The sequence below is a fragment of the Prionailurus bengalensis genome, chromosome C2 (assembly GCF_016509475.1).
Source record: "Prionailurus bengalensis isolate Pbe53 chromosome C2, Fcat_Pben_1.1_paternal_pri, whole genome shotgun sequence".
Classification (NCBI taxonomy): Eukaryota; Metazoa; Chordata; class Mammalia; order Carnivora; family Felidae; genus Prionailurus; species Prionailurus bengalensis.
In genome coordinates, this window is record NC_057350.1 from 136,388,825 (window position 1) to 136,410,435 (window position 21,611).

Below are 21,611 nucleotides of genomic sequence, written 5' to 3' on the forward strand. Positions count from 1 at the left end.
AAAGTCTTAAGAGAGGGGTTTTAGGAGACCCAATTAGGATGACGAGAAAATTCTCCAGTGAAGAGTTAAAACATGAAATCCAGGATTTTAAAGTTGCACAGAACTGTCAATGACTAAAATACTCTCAACTCATAACAGCATTATCTATTATATTAATGTTTTAAAATACTCTTTATAGGTTACCAATTTCTTTATTCGATCATATATAACTTTGCCTTTGCATGTACATATTTTACGTTAATTTTTTAAAACTCGGAGTTGGAATTGCACATTGTAGTAAGTGCACGCAAATGTGTGATGTGCGATTTAACTCTGCAGAGCTCCTTGCCTATACATATGCATTAGCATGTGTATTTTCGTACGCCACACTCACACCATACACTCTCACTCTGCACCTGCTTTTATTGAAATGCATACACTTCGAAATAAACACACTACATGCATTCATATGAATGTATAATCATTAAAATAAATGCAGCTGTGTGTGTGTGCGTGCGCGCGTGTGTGGTTTTTAAGTATGACCACCAAAAACACACGCATGCTTGCATGTTCAAAAGCTCGTTCCCAAAAAGTGAACACTTAAATATACATATAAAATTACTCTTATTGAAGTAAAACAGCTTCAAATATGGCCAATATCCACTTCGACTCAGGCGTACCAATTACCAATATACAGGTTTAAAACCAAATCTCTCTATCACCCGGGGCTCCAAATAATTTTTTATGGTAGTAACTTTTTCTAAATTAGCTATTATTACTAAAGAGAGCTTGGTACTGAGGCTGTCACTGTTGTCATTCCCCTACCAGCCTCAGAAAAATTAAGTCACTGTTTTTGGTGTTTTAACCACAGAGATAACTGTCTTTTTAAAGAGATTACTATGGTATAAAGAGAGAATTCTGCCTTCTTTCCAGCAACAAATCCTAGAGATATCCATGGAATTAGCCAATGTGGGAACCAAAGGCAGGACAAATGGTCAACCCTTCAGAGTAATGGCGTGACATCATAACCCAAGAGAAGAAAAACCGTACAGATGGATAGTGACTTCACACATCCCTCAGCTAAACTCTCTTGTCACTTTTCACCGTGTAAAATACTTTCCTTAGTGCTTTAAGACCTTGTCATTCTTCACCATATAAAATACATTCTTATTTCATTTCCTTGTTTCTTAAAGCAGATTCCTTAGTGCTTTAAGAAATAACAATTTGCTCAGTTTTTAAAACACTTCTTAGCAAATCTGCATTTCATTTGTGTTTATGTCAATGTTGTCTTTGTGGGCTTTCAATTAAATTGACAAACATTTTACTGATCATTTATGAAGAGACCTATTTTTTGCCCAGTACTGAGAAATACTAGCAGTTACTGCTATTTACAAAAATAACGAATGCTGCCAGACACAGGATAACTAGAAGTTTGACTTTTGATTCATTCACTCATTTAATTTTTTAAATAATAACTTCCCAACTGATATAAATGTCATGAAATTTACCAGCCACTAATTAACATTTTTAAGTGGTAAAAATATAAAATTAGTTAAAATCATACTAACCTGAGAAATTACCCTCTGCAAGTACCCTTTTAAAAAGACAAATGATACACACACACACACACACACACACACACACACACCAAAAAAACCCCAAAAACAAAAAAAAAAAAACAGATAAAGAAAATGAAAACAAACACTGAGTTAAAGGCTTTGTCAGGCCTCCTAACTTTCAATCCAGTTAAGGCAAGCCAAAAATAAGTCACTGCTGGGATTCTCCTAGGTATGGAAACTCTGCCAGCAAGTAATTAATACTAGATTATTTTTATACCAGAATCTTATTCTTATAATCACGTAATAAACAAAATAACTTAAATATGAAAGGAAAGTATGAGTCAGTCCAAAAAAAAACCTGACAAAAGAAAAGAACCCTGGTAAAACAACGAAGTTGAAAGGACGTAATGTCCTCATTTCTAATCAAAGTTACATGTTCTTTTGTCTTTTTTTAGTGTGCCTGGGCCAAAAATAAACACCATATATACCATACTAATTTCCAAAAAAAGAAATTTTTAAAAAACCCTCTCATTTACAATTTAATAGAATTGGTTTAGGACTTTTCATCTTAGGCCTTCTCATATCATATATCACTCTTTCTCCAGGTCCCTCTAAACATCCTCTGTGCTGATAATATCCTCACAGGTATTTGCCCAGGAGGACAAAGGTGTGAACACAGGGGTATATGCAGGTCTCAGTGAAAAGACAGCAAACTAAGGCCTTCAGGCCAAACCTCCCAGGGGGCCTGTTTTATAGGCAGTTTTACTGAAACACCATCACCCCCGCATCCATTCACCTATTGTCCCTGGCTGTGACCATGCTACCCACACCCTGACAGGGCCCTGATGGCCCTCAAAGCCTGAAATATTTGCTTTCCGGACAATTACAGAAAGGTTTGCTGATCTCTGATCTAAAGAATGAAGTTTGAAGGAATACTAACAATAATGTAAAGAGGGAAGAGGACAAAGCTCAGAAACATTTTATGTTAATAAGCCCCCCTCCCCCCGACACACACACACACACAAACACACACCCCATATATTTTTCCCCCAAATGGCTGTTCAAATTAAATGGCAGAAATTGCTATGGAGTCTCACAATATGTTTTGTTTTGTTTTTTCTCCAGAAAGTTGTAGAGGAACTTAAACAGGGCATGTTTATATACTCATGCTTGATATGGGGATAACAGGGGGAAGATAGTAGGCTAGAAGCCTGGAGTCTTACCAATGGCCTTGACCAAGTCATGAAACTTTTCTCAACCTGCTACTACTAACAGTCTATGACCTCATTAGGTAAAAACATAGGTAACGCCAGTTTGAAATATATTCAATATTGAATTTATTCTTTCAAAGCCCCTGAGTCAAGATCAATCTGTACGTAGCTCTTGGTAGAGGAGGTTTATGATAGGGAAAGGAGTGATAAGACTTAGGCACCATCAAGAACAGACAATATGATCACACAACAAGAAGGATTGAAAAGAGTAAGCGTAGAGTAAAAAAATAAGAGCATAGAGCAAAAGAATGAGCATTAGCAAAAAATTGGGACCAAAGAAAGAAGAGAGAAAAAGAGAGAGAACCATTCCAAAAAGAACAAAACTGACCTGAGTTCTGTTAAAAGCCACACGTGCAAATACTGCCTGGGAGATTCCTGCTCGTTTCAGTTCATCACGTACCCACTGGTAGATTTCGGAAGACACCTCTGTGTTGGTTGAAACCTGTTGCTCCAAAGGCTTATTCATAGATCTACTGACAGGGGGAGGGTGGTTCAAGTATTGTTGGTTTAAGGACTGCTGGGCTAAAAGTCTATTCACTGCATACTGCTGGTTCAGCAGCTGAGCCATCACCAGCTGCTGGTTGACCAATTGAGGACTGATGGGCGTTGACACAAGCCCAGGGTGCAGGTTCGGTAGAGGGGTCCGGACAGAGGGCTGGTTGCCATGGGAGAGCTGCGCGGGGGACGGAGGCTGCTCAGCTGTGTTCCCTGGGACAGGCTGCTGGCCAAAGTTGACGTGATTGGCACCTTGCTGGGATAGTTCAGAAAGACTATCCATTTCGACTAAAGTAGACAAAAGTAAAGCCATGTTAAGCCAACAGTAATGGGTATTGATAAGCATTTCTGATCATTTCTTAAATAGAGACAGTAGGCACAGAGCACGCTGAAAATCCAATTGAACTAAAGAAAATTTTAAGATGGAACCCACTGGCTATGGATTTACTTTCCTCTTCCGCACAATTCCACAAACTTTGAAAGGGGGACAATACAATACTTCAGATCTAATTTTATAATGTGGTTTAGACTTAAGGCATAAAATCAATTATTTTCAAATTCCAGGTGACTAGTTTTGGGGTCAAACTATTTTTCACTCTCACTTATTACCCCCTAGAAGGCTTATAAGGAATTTTTTTTTAAAAACAGCTTCTAGAAGAACACCATGTGCTTAAGAGCAACTAGAAAGAGTTGGGCTAAGAAAATATATGCACTAAAGAAAAAAGAAATATCCAGGTATTTTCTCATGATAGATATTGACTGTTATTACTCGAAGCAAAAGTTTTGAAAGGAAAAAGAGGACATAAATGTTATCTGCATTCAATTTTTACCTAGCCATGGATTGTAAAGAAGGAATCAATATAATAAAGTGAGCATAGTAAGTAATAATAACTGAGTGCATACTAAACACTTTGTTGAGTATCCTATATGGTTTGTTTCATTTAATCCTAACTATCACCGGTGGCAAGTATATCCACCGGAGAATGAAGCGACTGGTTTACTGTACTGCAAGCCAGTATACCCAGTTTTGCTAAGAGCCAAATGTTTCTTGAAGAAGCTATGGCTATCAGCAATCTTTCAAGAAGGGTCAGAGAATCATCCTGGTGCAACGGTGATACTGTCACGATTTTGCAATTTATTACCACCTATCAGGATGAATGCTTCTCCCTTGGCTAGGTCCCTAATGCGGACTGGCCGAGAGTCAGCTGTCAGTGTGTCCAATGCTTTGCTGTAGCAAGGAAGAGACCGGTTTGATGCTCCTGACTGGAAAGGCTGAGCACGGCTATTATATGTAAATAGGTGAGTCTTTTCCAAATAGCACACCATACCTCCCATGTATAGACTCTGGCTTGATTTCCATCGTCATTTCTCTTTTTATTAAATATTCAGGCTTTGTATTTAGAGGAACTTATCATATTGCTACAATCACTGATATATGCAAAATATAACTAAGAATTGGGAAAGAAACCTTCCATTTCTACCAGTGATATCAGCCCAAGTGGGCCATTCACAGGGAATAGTAATTCAAGCAATTATTCCAAAAATGATGCATTGTCTTCATTACAGCTCTAAGCTATAAAAGGCAAAGAATCTGTTTTGGTAGATGGATGGCTTTGCTTCAAATATTAAAAGCTAAAACACACTCAAAATTCAGGTTCTCTTGTTTCTTAAAATCTTTAGGAAAAGTCATTATTGTTGTTATTAAACGAACACAATGGAAGGAAAGAGACACAGGTTTAAAACACGACGTAATGCTATGCATATTAAACATCCTGTTCCTATATTATTTTAAAATGCATTGTTTGGAAGGTACAAGTATGTGAAAGAAAACATTAATAGAAATTAAAACATGAACCTTAATCAGTGTTTGCTTTGGCAACATTAGCAAACTCAAAAGGGAGAAACATCGGCGTCTAAACGCTCAGGTACAGCACACAACTTGTATGTGTCGTCTCACACTGCCGATAATTTTTAATGCATTTCCTGCGCAACACATATTGACCTGGAGTTGCACGCTAAGATGGGATGCTACACTGGAATTAAAAGTTGAGAAATGGTACAATGATGTGTCTGCTATCAGGGCGGTAAAGCTCACCGAAGTGCCCATCTAGAAGGGCTGGGGATCAGAGCTATAAAATTCACTTGATCTCAACTGTGGAAACTATAAATACAATTTAATTTCCTTAAAAATTGGGTGTAAAAATAGGCGCTTTCTCTTCCTCTCAAACAAAAACAAAACACATAAAAGCATGATTTATCTCTGAGCGAAATCACAGCTAATATTAGTTATTCAAGGCCTGGTTAGGTCTTCACTGAGATGTTAAGAAATGACAGCTTCCCTCCTCCCGCCTCGATTTCCTGCATGTCTGACAACCAAGTCAGTTTGGCTGATTTAAACACAAACATTTATTGAATTTAATTATCTCATTATACTCATACCCACTCCCCACCCTCAAAGAAACATTCTAAATTGATCTCTAATTGGGCAATCACAAGACCTGGCTTTAGATGTGACTTTGATAAACCCCCAAGTGACACATAATGGTATGTAGTCACCACTGCAACAGTTTTTTGCTTACCCATCATATCTTTTGTCTTCTTGAAATGTTTGTACCACCTTCCAAATTCTTGACATTTTGCTGCTGAGACATTTGCATAGTAAGTGCTGTTCACAATGGAAGAAATCATACTCTGCATGAAGAGGGGGGAAAACATTTGTAATACATATCGGCACAAGATGGAACACAAAAATCATTTCAATTGTGTAAATGGCATTTTTTTAAATCAACTGAGTACCAATACATTTTTGCTTCACGCTTTGGCCTAAAGCCTCAACTTCTTAAAATTCATTAAGTAGCGCATCGAACGCTTATTTAAGTAGAAAGCAACAGCCCCCTGAGACCACTATAAAGCTATCAAACCAACAGACTTTGCTCTAGTACTCATGGAACCTCCATCAATGCCATCTATTCTTAGGCTGACAAACTTTCACTCATCATTTATTGAATCCCAATACGTGAAGATGACTTTATGACTGCAATTCGTAAGTAAACACTACTTTGAGGTTAAGTGGCTACACATCGTTGCTGCTCAAAGTGTGGCCCAGGGACCAGCAATATTAGCATCACCTGGAAGTCCATTAGAAATGCATAATCGTGGGCCCTACCCCAGACACAGCCAATGAGCACTTGCAGTTTACCAAGATCCCCAAGGGATTTGAGTGTGCATAAAGTTTGGGAAATACTACTTGTACTTTCTACTATTATTTGGGTTTTAGCTGGAGGTGCATTAACTACGCTAACATTCTTCAGAGGTGAACTGACCACATTGAAGGAAAAGAATACACTATTCACAGGGCCCCTCTATTTAGAGAAAGAAACATTCTACAATCTCATCGCTAGCTTCGTCTACAGTAAAGCTGAATTTTGAATTCCAAACTAACCGTAAAATTTTAAAAGATACACATTTCATGCCTACTAAATTTCTCAAGGATACCACAAAAAAGAAAATGACAAATTGTGTCACTTGTCTTCACTCTGCTTTTAACAAAAAACCCTGAAGACAGAATCAATGGTTTAACATGATAAAAATAAAGAGAGGAATGACCATGATTTTGAAGTTTTGGGTGTTCTTTTTTTTTTTTTTTTTTTAATTCATCTCCAAGAAACAAACGTGTTTGCTTCCCAGCAAATTTCGGTTATGGTAATTTCAGTACCTTAATTTGTTGTTCTTTTTAACCCTAATGCCCTTATTACCTAGTAGCAGCTCAATTAATTTCCAGCTGCATTTTAGGAATAATTAGACTTGTGCCACCAATCCTTCCTCCACTCCTATGTGTACAAACATGAGAACTTACATTTCAGACTTCAGTTGGTCTATGGTGAAATAGTTTACAGAAGGCAGCATTGTTTGGGAGGCAGGCAACAACCAGAAAAGCCAGTTTGGGGACAAAAGCATTTTTATATCATTATCTTCTTTAAGCTACTTCTAATTTAAAGTTTCTTTGGTGACTCTTGATTCTCCTGACATCCATACAGTGTTAATTTTGTAACATGCACAAGTTCCTGCAATATCTAACTCTTGGGGCTCTTTAAAGAACTTCCAGTGAAAAATAAGCCAGAGTTGTATTATTTGTGTAAAACACGGCTATCTTTCATAAGAGACACCGTGATAGCTTTTTTTTTTTTTGGACACTTTCTACTTTATAGTCATTTTTACATTTCATTTCTCTAAAAAGACATTCTTAATGTGCTCGTGATTCTCTGCCATTAATCCAGTAGCTTGTAATTCTACTAAGAGCCTCCCTCAGTCCAAAGTACAAAAAGATACTTAGCAAGGTTGCCAAAACCAGAGCCAGAAGATTACCTGATCCAGTTAACAATCCGTCAGCTTCAATCACACTTACTCTATTGTAATAATGGATCAATAAAGTCAGACACTAATAAAACTATTCAGATCGCTGATGGATAATGGTGATTCTGCAAATGGATGACAGTTGATGCTCTTCAACTTTGGTCCAATTTTTAAAAAATTATTACTCTTGTTCCTAGACATTCTGGCAGTTTCTTAAATGTCAATGTAATAGTACATACAAGTTGTAGATGTAGTTTATGCCTTAGTTTTCAGAAACGTATGGGAATATCTCAATTTCGCTGAGGTTTGACGCTCAGTCTATTTCAGTTTGTCGGCAGTTCTATACATGAAATTTGTTCTTTGCCGCACACCTACTATGTGTCTAGCTGATACTAGAGACACAAAGGCAGATAAGACACAGCCTCGGCCTAGAAGTTTACCATCTGTTAGGAAGACAGATACATAAACAGATTACTTCAATTTAATGTGATTTAGCAGACCAACAGTGGAAAGTATATGGGGGGACAAAAGGAAGAATACACGGTACGTGGTAAGACAACCCATCTGAAATATTTTTATAAAATTAGAGCCCATATGCAATAGTGCTATGTAGTTCATTATTATCCATATGTGGAAAATAATATCCATATGTGCATGATCATCAAAGCTTCTTCCTGCCCTTGTTTAACCCCATTCGGTAGGCTCTGTCCTTAAGTGACTTTCTGGATGTTTTCTACTCTGTCAAGTGATGTGTGCTTAAAAAACTCTGATTAATGTAAATATTAGCCTAAGCAAGATGTAAATGAAAAGGCTAATCCACAGGTTATGACACATGTCAAAGCCACTTTTTAAATTCTTTCTGTGCTTTCAGGGGGCTGGGGAATATTCCATAATTCAGGTAACTTGAGGTGACCTCTATTTTTATTAGAACAATATGTAGTAATCTGTACTACTAAATTGCTCAAGTACCACTGCGTCAGGACTTTTTTTTTCCATGTGGTAAAATCCCTATTGGGAGACTTAGCTGTGGCATCAGACTAGACCATGAATTTTGAGGGCAAGAAAGAGATTTCAGAATCTTGTGGGTCACATGGCATTTGAAAGATCATATTTAGGGGCACCTGGGTGGCTGTCAGTTGGGCTTCTGACTTCAGCTCAGGTCATGATCTCACAGTTTGTGAATTTGAACCCTGCATCGGGCTCTGTGCTGACAGCTCAGAGCCTAGAACCTGCTTCAGATTCTGTGTCTCCCTCTCTCTCTCTGCCCCTTCCCTGCTCACGCTCTGTCTCTCTCTCTCTCAAAAATAAGTAAGCATTAAAAAAAAAGAAAGAAAGATTATATTCAGTACTGGTTCTTAAATTTAGAAAATCATAAAGAAACACCAATTATTTGGAGAACACATATAACAAAGCCAAGGTTGGTACTATCTGCCTAGGGGATGGGGATATGCAGGGGGTAGGCAGATCAAGATCCACATTTTGAAAGAAAGAGGCTTGGGATTCTTATGTTGATAAAAAAAAAAAAAAGCCTTTGGTTTAAAAAGATTATACTAAATTGTACTTTACACAGCTCTGGGACTCTATATTATTGTCCAGCCCCAAATGTCTGGCATATACTAAATACACACTAAATATTCATTTGATGAAAGAGAATAGCTAAATCTGCATTCAAGTCCAAAATGTGTCGCACAGAGGCAGTGTGACCTTGGTCACATTAACTGACCACTCATTCTATCATAATCCCCCTTACTAGATGGGAATCACAGCAACACTCACTTCACAGGCTTGTTCTGAGAATCCATTCATTCAGGCATTTTTTTCCCATTCATTCAGCATGTTATCTACTGAACTCCTACTAGGTGCCAAGCACTAGGCAAGTTCCTAGAAAAATAATGACCCAAAGAGACATACTATCCACACTTACACAGACAATAAATAAGATAAATATGGTTCTCTTAGCACAGAGCCGGGAACAGACCAAGTATGGACTTCAAGATACGTTAATTACTATGACAACCCTCTGCCTCCTCCTCACTGGCTTTTATTATATGATCACATTTCAGATCAGTCCAAAGACTATGCTTTAAATAACAGAAGAGCATCAGATAAAATTTTCAAATGTTGTTATTTTATGTCAAATTTTCTTCCGAAGAACAGAGTAGACTAATTAAATTTATTAACTCGGGTCACGGGATAACAAGAGAACACACCCCGGGAAAAAAAAGTATTTCCACCATTTGTTTCAATATTCCAATCTGGCAGTATCCTTGTGAAGCTGGCCTGTACCCAGTAGCAGGTATCAGGAAGACATCTACCGCTTCTCTGACTTGGATTTTCGAGCTGTGCCCTCTCTCCTCTCTAGCTAACAGCAGCTCATTCTTCAGGACACAGTTCAGGCACCCTTGCTTCTGCAAAGCCTTTCCTGACTTGGTGTAGATCCAGCACATGGCACCTTCCCAGCACTCTTCCTGCTGCTGTCAGTCTTGGGGTTGCATGTCTGAAAGGCCTGGACTCACCACGGGGCTGGGCATATATTAGCTGATCAATCAAAGGATCAAAGATCACTGAATTAGCCGTTACTGGAGGCTACCAGAAACAAAAATTTTTTTTTTTTCGCTCCTAAGGGTCAAAGGTAATGGCAGCTCGTCCCATGAATCTTTTCAGATGCATCATTTTTAGCTGTCATGATAGGACTCATAGTTTAAAGAAACTTTGTTCATTAATTTGCAAGAGATCCCTTCCCAGGTTTTTCAAAATACATCCACACAGATGTCTCGGAAGTCGCAGTGCTTGGTGGTTATGTTATTCCAGTTCTCTCTCTCGGTGTCTATTTATACAAGCTCTCCAAAGCACTTTGAAAAAGGCACAAGTTGTATCGCAAGTTTTCCTACTCGGCGGCCGGTCTGTGTAGACCACCGATGGTCAGGGAATAAAACAATCAAGCGGACCAAACTCAGGCAGCTCAAATCTCAAGTTCAAATGCTACACAGTACACCAGCCAAGGAATAGGCCACAGCTTCCAGTGTTGGGAAACGCAATTTGAAAGTTGGCAGAAATTGGCTGTGGGTCTCATAACCCCAGTGTGACACAATATTCTCATCCTAGGAGCCAAGTTGTAAGCTTTTCTAAGATCCATAAAGCACATGTCTGCTCCCTATGAAGAGCTTCGGTTCTTTCTGAGAGTCTGCTGAAGTTCCGATCTGAAAGAATGCCATCTTCACAGAAACCCCAGTACTCTAGAATGATACCATCTGCCACAGGCTGAGCTTCCTTTTCAGCCAAATACATTATTTATAACCTTTCTAATTGTGAAAAGGTAAGGGTGGAATTTTTCTAAAGCCTGACTTAGATATAGTTAGAACATTCTAAACCTTTGCTCTCCAATACTGCAGGTCTCCAAATTTGAAAAACAAAAACAACAACAAAAAACCCCATAAGGAATTGCTTGAGGTCAAATCATTTTTCAACATATTATATATTCTTTCAACCCCCCCCCCCCGACTAGAATATAACATACGCTGTAGGTATATATTTAGAACACATTTAGAAACTGAAAGAAGATGTTTTTATTTTTCTACTTGGTCATCCTGGTAGCCAATAAAGAGGTTTAGGGAGAGGTGAGGCCTTCTGGAAAAAAAAAAAAAAAAAAAAAAAAAAAGGTTTATCAACTGGGGAAAGGCAGTGATCTGATTACCCTTAAAATTGCTTTGTTGTGCCTTTAACAACAACAAAAAAACCCACCCCAAAACAATGCTAATCAGGTTATTCAATCATTTAAACCAAAACTGTTCATGCTTTTCTGCCAAATCAACCAACCACAGCAAAATCTGTTATCTCTGATTGCTCAGCTTCCAGTCAAAAAACAGTTAACCCCCACTATACCAAAAGTTTTCCAAAATACCCTCCAAGCTCCGAATACTCGTGAAGAATAAAGAGAAAGCCACGTCATCTTTAAAGGGTAATTGAAGTGCTGTACCATATTTGCATATTACGATATACTCTAATAAACTAAACAGCCTGTCCCGGAAGCCAGAAGCTCCCTAGCATTTCATCTGATCTCCATACTGACTTTTTGTGCACTATTTTTTTTTTTTTCAAACAGGACCGTGATAGCATGATCAAAACTTACTAAAGACTTGCTGATGGTTTTACTGCGGTGGGAGGAGGTAGCAGGAGCATCTACAAAATGGTGGTTCACCCATGTTTAAAGCTTTCAGGCTCCATCAGCAGAGAGGGCAAAGGCTACAACATCTTATTTACACAATTATCTAAATACGATTAAACAGCTGATGGACAAATATTAAACTGGAAAATGTATAGTCATTTCAGCTTAATGTAATCCTCTTTCTGTAAACACCCAGGATGATTTTTTTCAACCAGAACAGTCCTGACATCTCATAAGCCTAAGGGTGAATAGCAAGAGATTGTTTTTGATAGTTATAAATATTCAAAAGACATGCAGACCATCTGCTTTCATAATACAGGTAAAGCAAGACTGAAATGGTGACTGCTGTATAAAAATGATTCTTTTAACAAAGTCTTCCTCTCCTCGAAAACTATAAAGACAGATGTCAAAAACTGTTTACACAGAGCAATCAGGAGCGTGCAAAATGTAATATTCCTTTTACACACAGTGCTTGCTAAAGAGATTTTTTTTTCTTTTTCTTCCCATCTGTGTGTTGCAACACATTTCTACAAGTTAAAAACATTTTTTTCAAACAGAGATCTCATGAATACCCAAAAACATGCTATCTGGTTTCTGAATGCTAATTAATTTCAACTAAGGAATCTGAATATCTTTTTCTGTAGGAAGGAATGTATGTTTTGAATTGGAATACTCTAGAGACAGCAAGGGAAATAATCTCACCCCGGTTTAATTCTATAAGGCGATTTTCATGGTTCTACCTTGTCTGTAATATATATCTGCTATGTCCATGTTTTAAATGAAAGCACATTACTGCTAATGTCTTTGGCATAAAGTCTAAAATAATTGTTTTCTGAAATAAATGCCCGCGCATGTGAAATGTATATACAGAAACCTTTAACTTCTCAGTCGATGCAGAGTGATGCATAAAACCCTATAGTTAATTTTCAGGACTGGAACACTAATCTTGACAGTAACCTTTTTATGTATTGTATTAATGGCACAGAGGCATTAAGCACCTTTTTATAATTTTCAATAAAATGAGCATTTACTGAACAATCTGTCAAACTGCTGGCTCCCTATTCTTTTACATTTTTATTTTTTGAGAAGTGTAACTTCATACACTGTGACGCCCCTCCTCTTTCTCTGTGTCCTGTCTGCCTGTGGCCTGAATTTCACAGCAGTTTTTCATATGCATGTGAAAAACCCAAAGGTCAAACTTTAATTTTGGATCAAATGGAATCAACTCCATGTTCAAACACAATTTTAATGGAGATTCTCAGCAAATGGAATTTTCTTTTAATCCCAAAGGATATCAAATACTACAAACAAGCTCTAAAAGGCATCATATGAGATGGTGACATGGAACGAATTTGTTGAAAATTAACAGGTAGTCCCCCATCTGGTATTTGGGGGTGGGAAGGAAGGGAAATGGGCTTGAATTTATGAGAAGCAAATGGCAGGATTTCTAAGTGTAATACTCTGTTTGTGCATGTTAGCTTATGTTCCCCAAATCTTTCCCTCTGGATCCTCTATTGCTTTCTAAGCCATTCTCTTGGGAGATACAACTGGGGTATATTCGGAATCTCAATTTGTTGAGAGGAGACTAATCACTTATAAATTTTACTTAAACTCCAGTTGTCATAGTTATGGCTCTTGCCATCGTGATCAATTCCAGTGCCTGAAAACGGCATCTTCACAGAAAGTAACCCTTGTGTCATGCTAAAAATGGACTCTCAGTACCAACCTCCAATACAAAAGGAAGCACAAAGAGAACACATCTAAATCTTTTTGAATTTTCTGGCGGTTCCTAAAGATGAAAACGTGACCATTCCAAAGCACAGAAATCGTATTTAATTATTTAAATACCCAATTCATAATTTTTAAAGAAAATGTTGGCTCACAGTTCACATGGTTTTTCCACATAAAGTAGTTTTACCTAAGGCCCGGATAATACCTTCGACCAGGTTCTCTACTCTGTTGTTTTGTAGAAGTACCTATTCTAGAAATGTTTACCATCCTGAAACCTTCTTATTCAAACTAATTGAATATATTAGTAAAGAGCTTAAATTAGAAAATATTTGTTAAAGGTGTATTATGACTAAGGGTATGTAATATTTCAAATTAATTGCACAGCGGCTTACTTTGTTCATCTGCAACATGAAGGGGATTGAATTAGATAATCTCCAGGGTCCCTTCTAATGGCTTTCAGAGTCTATGAAATCTACATGTATTCCCAAACAGAGGTCCTGTAGGGTCTTCTTCAATGACTTAAGAAGATTTACCTGTAATACACATCAGCCATTCACAGGCATTCACTGCAAATGCCCCAACTACAGTGTTATTTTTAGGAAGGTTAAAGTCCCCTGGTTTCTTATTTATAATGTGATTATTAAAAATACACCCATCATTATACATTAAACATTATCCTACTCCAAAAAGAATTCTCACGAGTTTTTCATTAGATTAATCTAAATCCAATGACTTATTTTACAGCAAAAAATCGTTTCCTAAGATTCTAAATTTTAAGCAGTCTGCACCAACTTGGCAACTTGAGGAATGCTTGCTTATTCTTTCTCTGATGGTCCTTGCATCGTTAAATCTCTCATCCTCTATGGAGATTACAACTTCTAGTATCTGTACTTAGACACAGCACAAGAAAAAGTAACAAATTTGTGTTAAATGCCAGGGGTCCTAAATAAAGCATTCTGAAAAACTTTAAGCCACGGAGCAAAAGGACTGAAGTAGTTAGAATCCATTTTTTCAAAAGTAAATACAGTTGACCCTTGAACAACATAGGTTTGAACTGCATGGGTCCACTTATATGCAGACTTTTTTACAGTACAGTAATGCATTTTCTCTTCTTCATGATTTTCTTAACACTTTCTTTCCTCTAGCTTATTTTATTGTAAGAATATAGTAAATAATACGTGTAACATACAAATATGTGTTAATCAACCTATATGTTATCTGTTGGGCTTCTGGTCAACAGTAGGCTGTTAGTAGTTAAGTTTTTAAGAAGTCAAAAGTTATACGTGGATTTTTGACTATGCAGGGGGTCAGTGTCCCCAACCCTGTGTTGTTCAAAGGTCAACTGTACTAGAATTAGGCTCTGTAACTCTTTGCAGATTTTATATTCCTTCTCTGCATTCTTTCTTCATATGAACACTATTAATATTTTTAAGCCAGACTGCCTAAAACTTGGGGAGAAAAGACAGCCCAGAATTTAGCTTTTTTATGGAATGACAAAACTCTCTTTGGGAATCTCATGAAACCTGTGGAAGGTCTCTCCACATACACTCCCAAAAGTAACTTATAATTTCTGGGTCTGCACAAATCCTCAGAAGCCTATCACAGAGTTGATGGATCCCCTCATATCTGGTCCAAGATTTCACAGGAGACTAAGAGCTAAATCATGTCCTTGATTTCTGTGTTTTTAAGTTACTGTTAGTTGTTAACCAAGACTTTCTATGTCTACTCAATAAAGATAAACCAATGTCACCTCTGGAATAGGTCACAGAGGAAAATCAAATTAATCTGGCTCGTCTTTATCAATATTATGAAAATGCTTCACAGTTTTGGAAACTACCATATTCTGGTAATCACCTCTTTAGGAGTTATAGTGAAACAGTAAAAATGTTGCACAGGTTGGACATCGAGAGATAATGTGCCCCGTCCATCACTGGAGGTATGTGCTCCAGGCTGAGCTGGTGCTCATGCAGAAGGGTGGACAAGCCGGGTCCCTGGGGCCCATTCTGGAATGGCTGAACAGTTATCTACACTTGCAGCTCTCCCTAAATTCAGGTGATTCTGGGCCTTTATACAGTGGACTTTTACACATTATGTGTTTATAGCCCTATACAGAGTCTCCAATGCCAAATGTGGACTTGAGAACATCAATTGAGGAATGGACATTGTGAGCCCATATGGGGTGGTACTGACTGTTAGCATTTCTATGTTGGCAGCATCAGCATCTTTGAATATAAATCAATGGACTGTGCTATCGAAATTTTCCTTCTTTACATTATTTTGAAACACGAGAAATGGACAAATGGAACTAACAGTGAAAAAGCATGGATCTCAAATATAACACAATTGACCCAAAATGAAAAGTATTAGCCATGCTGAAATATATGTTTGATAGGGAAGAAAAATTTCAGACATGCATATAAATATATCGTTAAAAGGCTGTGCTTAACAGTGACATATAATTAGATCTTTTGCAGCATATTTTACATCTCTGGGTCCCTTGTATCTCCAAGACCACTGTTCTGCTTACAAACATGTAAATTTGTACACATATTCAAGAACATTATAACATAAGCAAAAATACAAGACAGCTTGGAGTATCAGTAGATTTCCTTACAGAAAAATTCACAATTTGCTCTCAGTTAGATAAACTAAAAATTCAGAAGTGTAATAGGAGAAATATTTTGTACAGTAGGATATTATAGATCAGAGTATCTGTAAACTACTACTAATAAAACTACTGACATAGTTTATTGGTTCATGAAATTAACACGACAAAAAGCCTATGAGGCATCAGCTTCATAAATACTCCTGAGATCCTACTGTGTGCCAGGATTTACAACTGTGATGATGAATCAAACTTAGTCCCTTTGTGACAGTTAATCACAAGGTAAGGCGAGCCTAGTTAGTCTGCACATAATCTCAGAACAGCATGGAAAGTACTATGATGGGTGCGCAAAGGCAGGATGGAGCCCTGAGTTCAGGGAGTGGGGGTGAGGGGAGTTCACAAAAGGACACGAGACAGGCTCCCACCCACAGGACAGTCCCCTGAGGCATCTTTATGCTTTTTGGACACTGTCTAATCTAAGGTACCTTATTTGCTTAACTTGCAAATGGACTTATTTAAAGTGCAAGGTTTGAGCCTTTCCCCACTTCCATTTAAAAATACGTGGGAAATTTATAATGATTCAAAGGATGATGCTAAAAGTGCCCCTCACAGGTGAGAATGGACTGTAACACAGTCCTCTGCTTTTTCCACATGTGAAAAGTTCTTGGTTGTTTCCATAAAAAGTCTGCATCAAAATCTTCTTTGGAGCAGCAGTTTCTTAGATGACTATACAGCATCCCCACGTGTAATTGCAACCTCTCAATCATCATGTTGTAGAAAAACAGCCAAAGTTATTGTACACTTTAGAACTGAGCAATGTTCCAAATGTTTAACAAGTAGTATTTCACGTAATTCTCATAACAATCCTGAAAAATTGGTGCTATTATCTTCCTACTTTATAGATGAGGAAATTGAGGCATGGAGAGTCACTTCCCAGAGCTGACAGAGCTAGTAATGACAGAGCTCACATTCTTGACTCCTAGGTAATGAATGGTACAAGCTCACTAATTAAAGTGATGGCAAAGAGCAATGACACGCAAAGACTCCCATAAAAAGTGACAGAATGAAGTTGCTAAAGAAATATATCACACCAAGAAATAGTTCCATTAAGAAATAAAAAGAAAACGAAATTAGGCTCTGTCCTATGTTATCATAACCCAGGAGTTTCAACACATCTGGAAATTCTATTGTGTCGTTTCATAAAGTTAATACTTGCTTCAGGTAGCTCCACATTTTTTAACTGCCTGGGAATAAAGGCTGGATTGACAGTAGAAAGGGACAAGCCTAGGACAATCAGTGGTACCCAAGGATGAAGTGAAAATGTGATCTCAAAGGGTGCTAACAAAGCGTTAATCTTTTCTTAACTTTCAACCTATCATGTGGTTTGCACCTTTAACCCCTCTGAGGAAACTAAATTAGATTAGCATTTTTATGGGAAAATACTGCAATAAAGATAATATTTTTTTTTTAAAGAAGAAAGTAAAGAAAACGATGGTGGCTAAAGAAGATAAAGTTTTAGAGTAAAAATAAAAGAAAAAAAAGACTACTGAAGGATGTCTGAAAGATGTCAGCTACCTTCAATGAAGAATTCTGCAACCTTATGAATTGTCCGTGATGAAACTCCAGCACCCCATAATAATACTGCATATTAGAACACAATACAATCTTACATTTCTGAAGCGCCCTTCATGCAAGCATCCCAGGGTGCTTTACAATCATTATGAGTTAAAATTAAAACTGAAGCACATACAATTCCTAATAGAATCGTTTTAAAAATGCTAAACAGAACAAATAACTTTTAAGTCTAGATTTAAAAGTCCCAACAGCCAGAGCGTTCCTTACTTCAATTGGCAATGAGCTGCAGAGCCGGGCTGAGGCTCTCTCCTGTTATGTTAAAGGCTCTCTTATGTTTTTTATACTCCGAACACGTTATGATCGAGCAGTTTCCAATGAAACAGGAAAAAAAAAATTGGGTGCGTGTATCTATTTGTTTTGATTATTCCGAATTTAAGGTCTTTTGTTTATTTGTTTACGAGTCTGGCCAAATCTGACACGAAACAAAGCAGGTTTAAAAAGCAAGTCCAGACAGAGCCCAACTTGAAATTTAAGTAGTAGTTGCAAAAAAAAGACACTCAAAAGCACTCTAAAACTAGCTCTGTTTTAGCAAGAAAATCAGATTTATTAGCATGATTCGGTTAACTTAAAAAAAAATTAGAAAATAGCATTTAATAGGCTTTTTCCAGGCCAGGTCTATACTCCTCAACCTTGGCAGTATTTATTATTCTGCAAGTCAGAAAAAAAAAAAAAAATAGGGGAAATGCTCTCATGATATGGTAATTTTCCTTGCATTAGTGATTTTGAGGTCAAAGGAAACCTGTTCAGATCTAAAACAAAGCACAGGTAAAAATCTATTAAGTGAAAATGAAGTACTTACACATTGTTAAGCACTCTCTAAATTGGCATGGCTTAAACTCTTTTATGTTTTACTATTGTGAAAAGATAGCAGCTATAAAATATTTGACATCAATCCATTTTAAGTTAGATGCTTTATTAAGTTTGGCTTTTTTGATTAATATATCTGAAAGGTTACAGAGAGCTAACATCAAGCTACAGTAAAATCCTTATGTATCTAAATCAGCTAAAAATGAGCCTGCTATATGAGACTTAGGAAAACTTGCAATTTGGAGCACATTTTTATTCTTCTATTGTAAATTCTATACATTATAGTATTAACACAGAGCCGATGATTAAGTTCAAAGAGAATGAAGAATAACTAGTTCCAATAGGAAGGCAAGAAAAAAATAAGTAGCAATTCACACTACTACCCATATAAGACTGGTTTACCATTTCCTTTATGAATCTCATTGCTGAAAATGGTAGTAAAATCCAATCAGTATCAAGTACTTCAGTGCCTGGCAAAGCAGACGTTCATAACCTTGGATACCCACGGTCAGTAGAGTAAGGACTGAGAAAAGTCCTAGAATTTAAAAAAGTTTATGTATCCAATAAGATTTATGTATTATATCAGGAAAGGGCAAGTACAAAAACCTACAAGCACATCTCAAACAGGAAACGCTCTATTTTTAAATGGAGTTGGGCAGTTATATCCTCATCTATCATATCAGGCCAGTGGCTGAGGAAGGTCTATACTTGCAAATAGACTCAAGAAATTAAAGTGCCCACTATTTCCAATGCAAATTCTTAACATTGTCTTGGGGTTCAAAATAAAGGCCCATTAGCTCAATTATACCTATTGATCCAGATGGATGTGACAGGATAGGGGGAGGAAGTGACTGCCATAGAGCTAGTAAACTCAAGCCTTTTGGAACCTCCAAAACACCCGTATCCCAGAAGTTAGTCCCTGTGCTCTAAACTACCCTCTCACTTCTTTTTTAAATACTTTTTTTTTTTTAATTTTTTTTTTTCAACGTTTATTTATTTTTGGGACAGAGAGAGACAAAGCATGAACAAGGGAGGGACAGAGAGAGAGGGAGACACAGAATCGGAAACAGGCTCCAGGCTCTGAGCCATCAGCCCAGAGCCTGACGCGGGGCTCGAACTCACGGACCGCGAGATCGTGACCTGGCTGAAGTCGGCCGCTTAACCCACTGCGCCACCCAGGCGCCCCTACCCTCTCACTTCTAAACTAGGGGCATGAAACAATAATACTTTCAAAGCAAGTCAACGTGCAAACAACAAAATCAAAACACATCTGCTAAACCAAAATTTCAGCAATGAGAATAAATGCGATTGGAAAACTGTAAGTAGTTACCAGTACTTCAGGGAAATGGAAGTATTTTACAAAACGCATCAAATTAATTTGAGAAAGCCTTAAAAAAAATCCTTCATCTATATATGACCAAGAAGGATATTTGGTTAAGCTCACAGGCTCTGGGTGTGAATTCTCCCTCCTCTGCTTTAGCAGCTATGTAACCATGAGACTCATTTAAACGCTGCCTCGGGTTCCTCCACTGTGAGTACAACACAAACTATATTCCACTCAGGGTGATGGACTTGCCCATCCTACATCAAAAGCACTAAATAAAAATTATTATTTCACTTATGAAGGTGTATCATCCTTATTACCACAAAGAAAACAGGAAGCCTGTCACACAGCAGACTGCCAATACATAGTTTTGAATGAGTTAAGTATGTGAACATGTGAATAAATTTCATAGGGTTAGACTCTCAGATGAAATACAATATATGAATATTGATGTTGGGTGCTGTCTAGAGAGTGATTTTTAAAAATTTTTTTTAAGTGTTTATTATTTTTGAGAGACAGAGAGAGAGAGAGACAGAGCGTGAGTGGAGGAGGGGGAGAGAGAGACACACACACACAGAATCCAAAGCAGGATCCAGGCTGTCAGCACAGAGCCCGACACGGGACTCGAACTCACTGACCAGGAGACCATGACCTGAGCCGAAGTCAGACGCTTAACCGACTAAGCCACCCAGGTGCTCCCTCTATAGAGTGATTATTAATGCTTATTTACAAATTTTCAAAAGTGTCATTTCAGTCTAAAAATTATGAAACAATAATGCAAAGTGCAATTTAAAAAACACGTATTTAGGGGCGCCTGGGTGGCGCAGTCAGTTAAGCGTCCGACTTCAGCCAGGTCACGATCTCGCGGTCCAGGAGTTCGAGCCCCGCGTCGGGCTCTGGGCTGATGACTCAGAGCCTGGAGCCTGTTTCCGATTCTGTGTCTCCCTCTCTCTCTGCCCCTCCCCCGTTCATGCTCTGTCTCTCTCTGTCCCAAAATAAATAAACGTTGAAAAAAAATTAAAAAAAAATAAATAAATAAAAATAAAAAACACGTATTTATAGTATAACTGATATGGATTTTTAAGTTGTTGCTCTGGTGCTATGCATCATATAGACTGAAAATCAACTGAGCACAGAGGTCTATTAGATGCTTACAGCAGTGACTGTCAAGTTTCGTAGAATCAGCATGATCAAATGGTAAGCTTCAGGAGGGCAGGTTTACCTGTCCTACCAATACCTAACAGAAAGTCTGACATATATTAGATCTTAGATGCTCTCAGGAAAAGGAAAGATGATTTTATTCAATACAACTTCTAAATGAAACATTCTTAGGAGGGAGGGGAGGGTGGGTGATGGGCATTGAGGAGGGCACCTGTTGGGATGAGCACTGGGTGTTGTATGGAAACCAATTTGACAATAAATTTCATATAAAAAATAAATAAATGAAACATTCAAACTTAAATACATTTTATATATATTTTGCTACTTGAAAATAAAAATGATGCTTTTCACTTACTACATGTAGGACTAGGGCCTGGAGCTACTGATCTCTAGGCGAGAAAGGAAATAGTAATCCAATCCCTTAACAATGTGAAAGTCGTGATGGGTGAGTATGTGTGAGTGTGTGTGTGGGGGGGGAGTAGGGGTGGTAAAAATGCACATATCAGATTATAATTTCTCAGGAATA

The 21,611-nt window shown here is 37.7% G+C and overlaps 1 protein-coding gene across 10 annotated transcripts in view; it reads right to left on the minus strand.

The window, feature by feature from the left end:
• The window catches only part of SATB1 (SATB homeobox 1), a 101,247-nt gene that overhangs the window by 45,712 nt on the left and 33,924 nt on the right, over nucleotides 1-21,611 (minus strand). For all 10 annotated transcript variants that reach the window (XM_043595499.1, XM_043595493.1, XM_043595495.1 and 7 more), the window contains 2 exons: nucleotides 5,884-5,995; nucleotides 3,138-3,592 (listed from right to left, as the gene is read on the minus strand). In XM_043595499.1, the coding sequence (XP_043451434.1) occupies nucleotides 3,138-3,592; nucleotides 5,884-5,995 (567 nt within the window). The remainder of the gene's footprint in view (nucleotides 1-3,137; nucleotides 3,593-5,883; nucleotides 5,996-21,611) is intronic.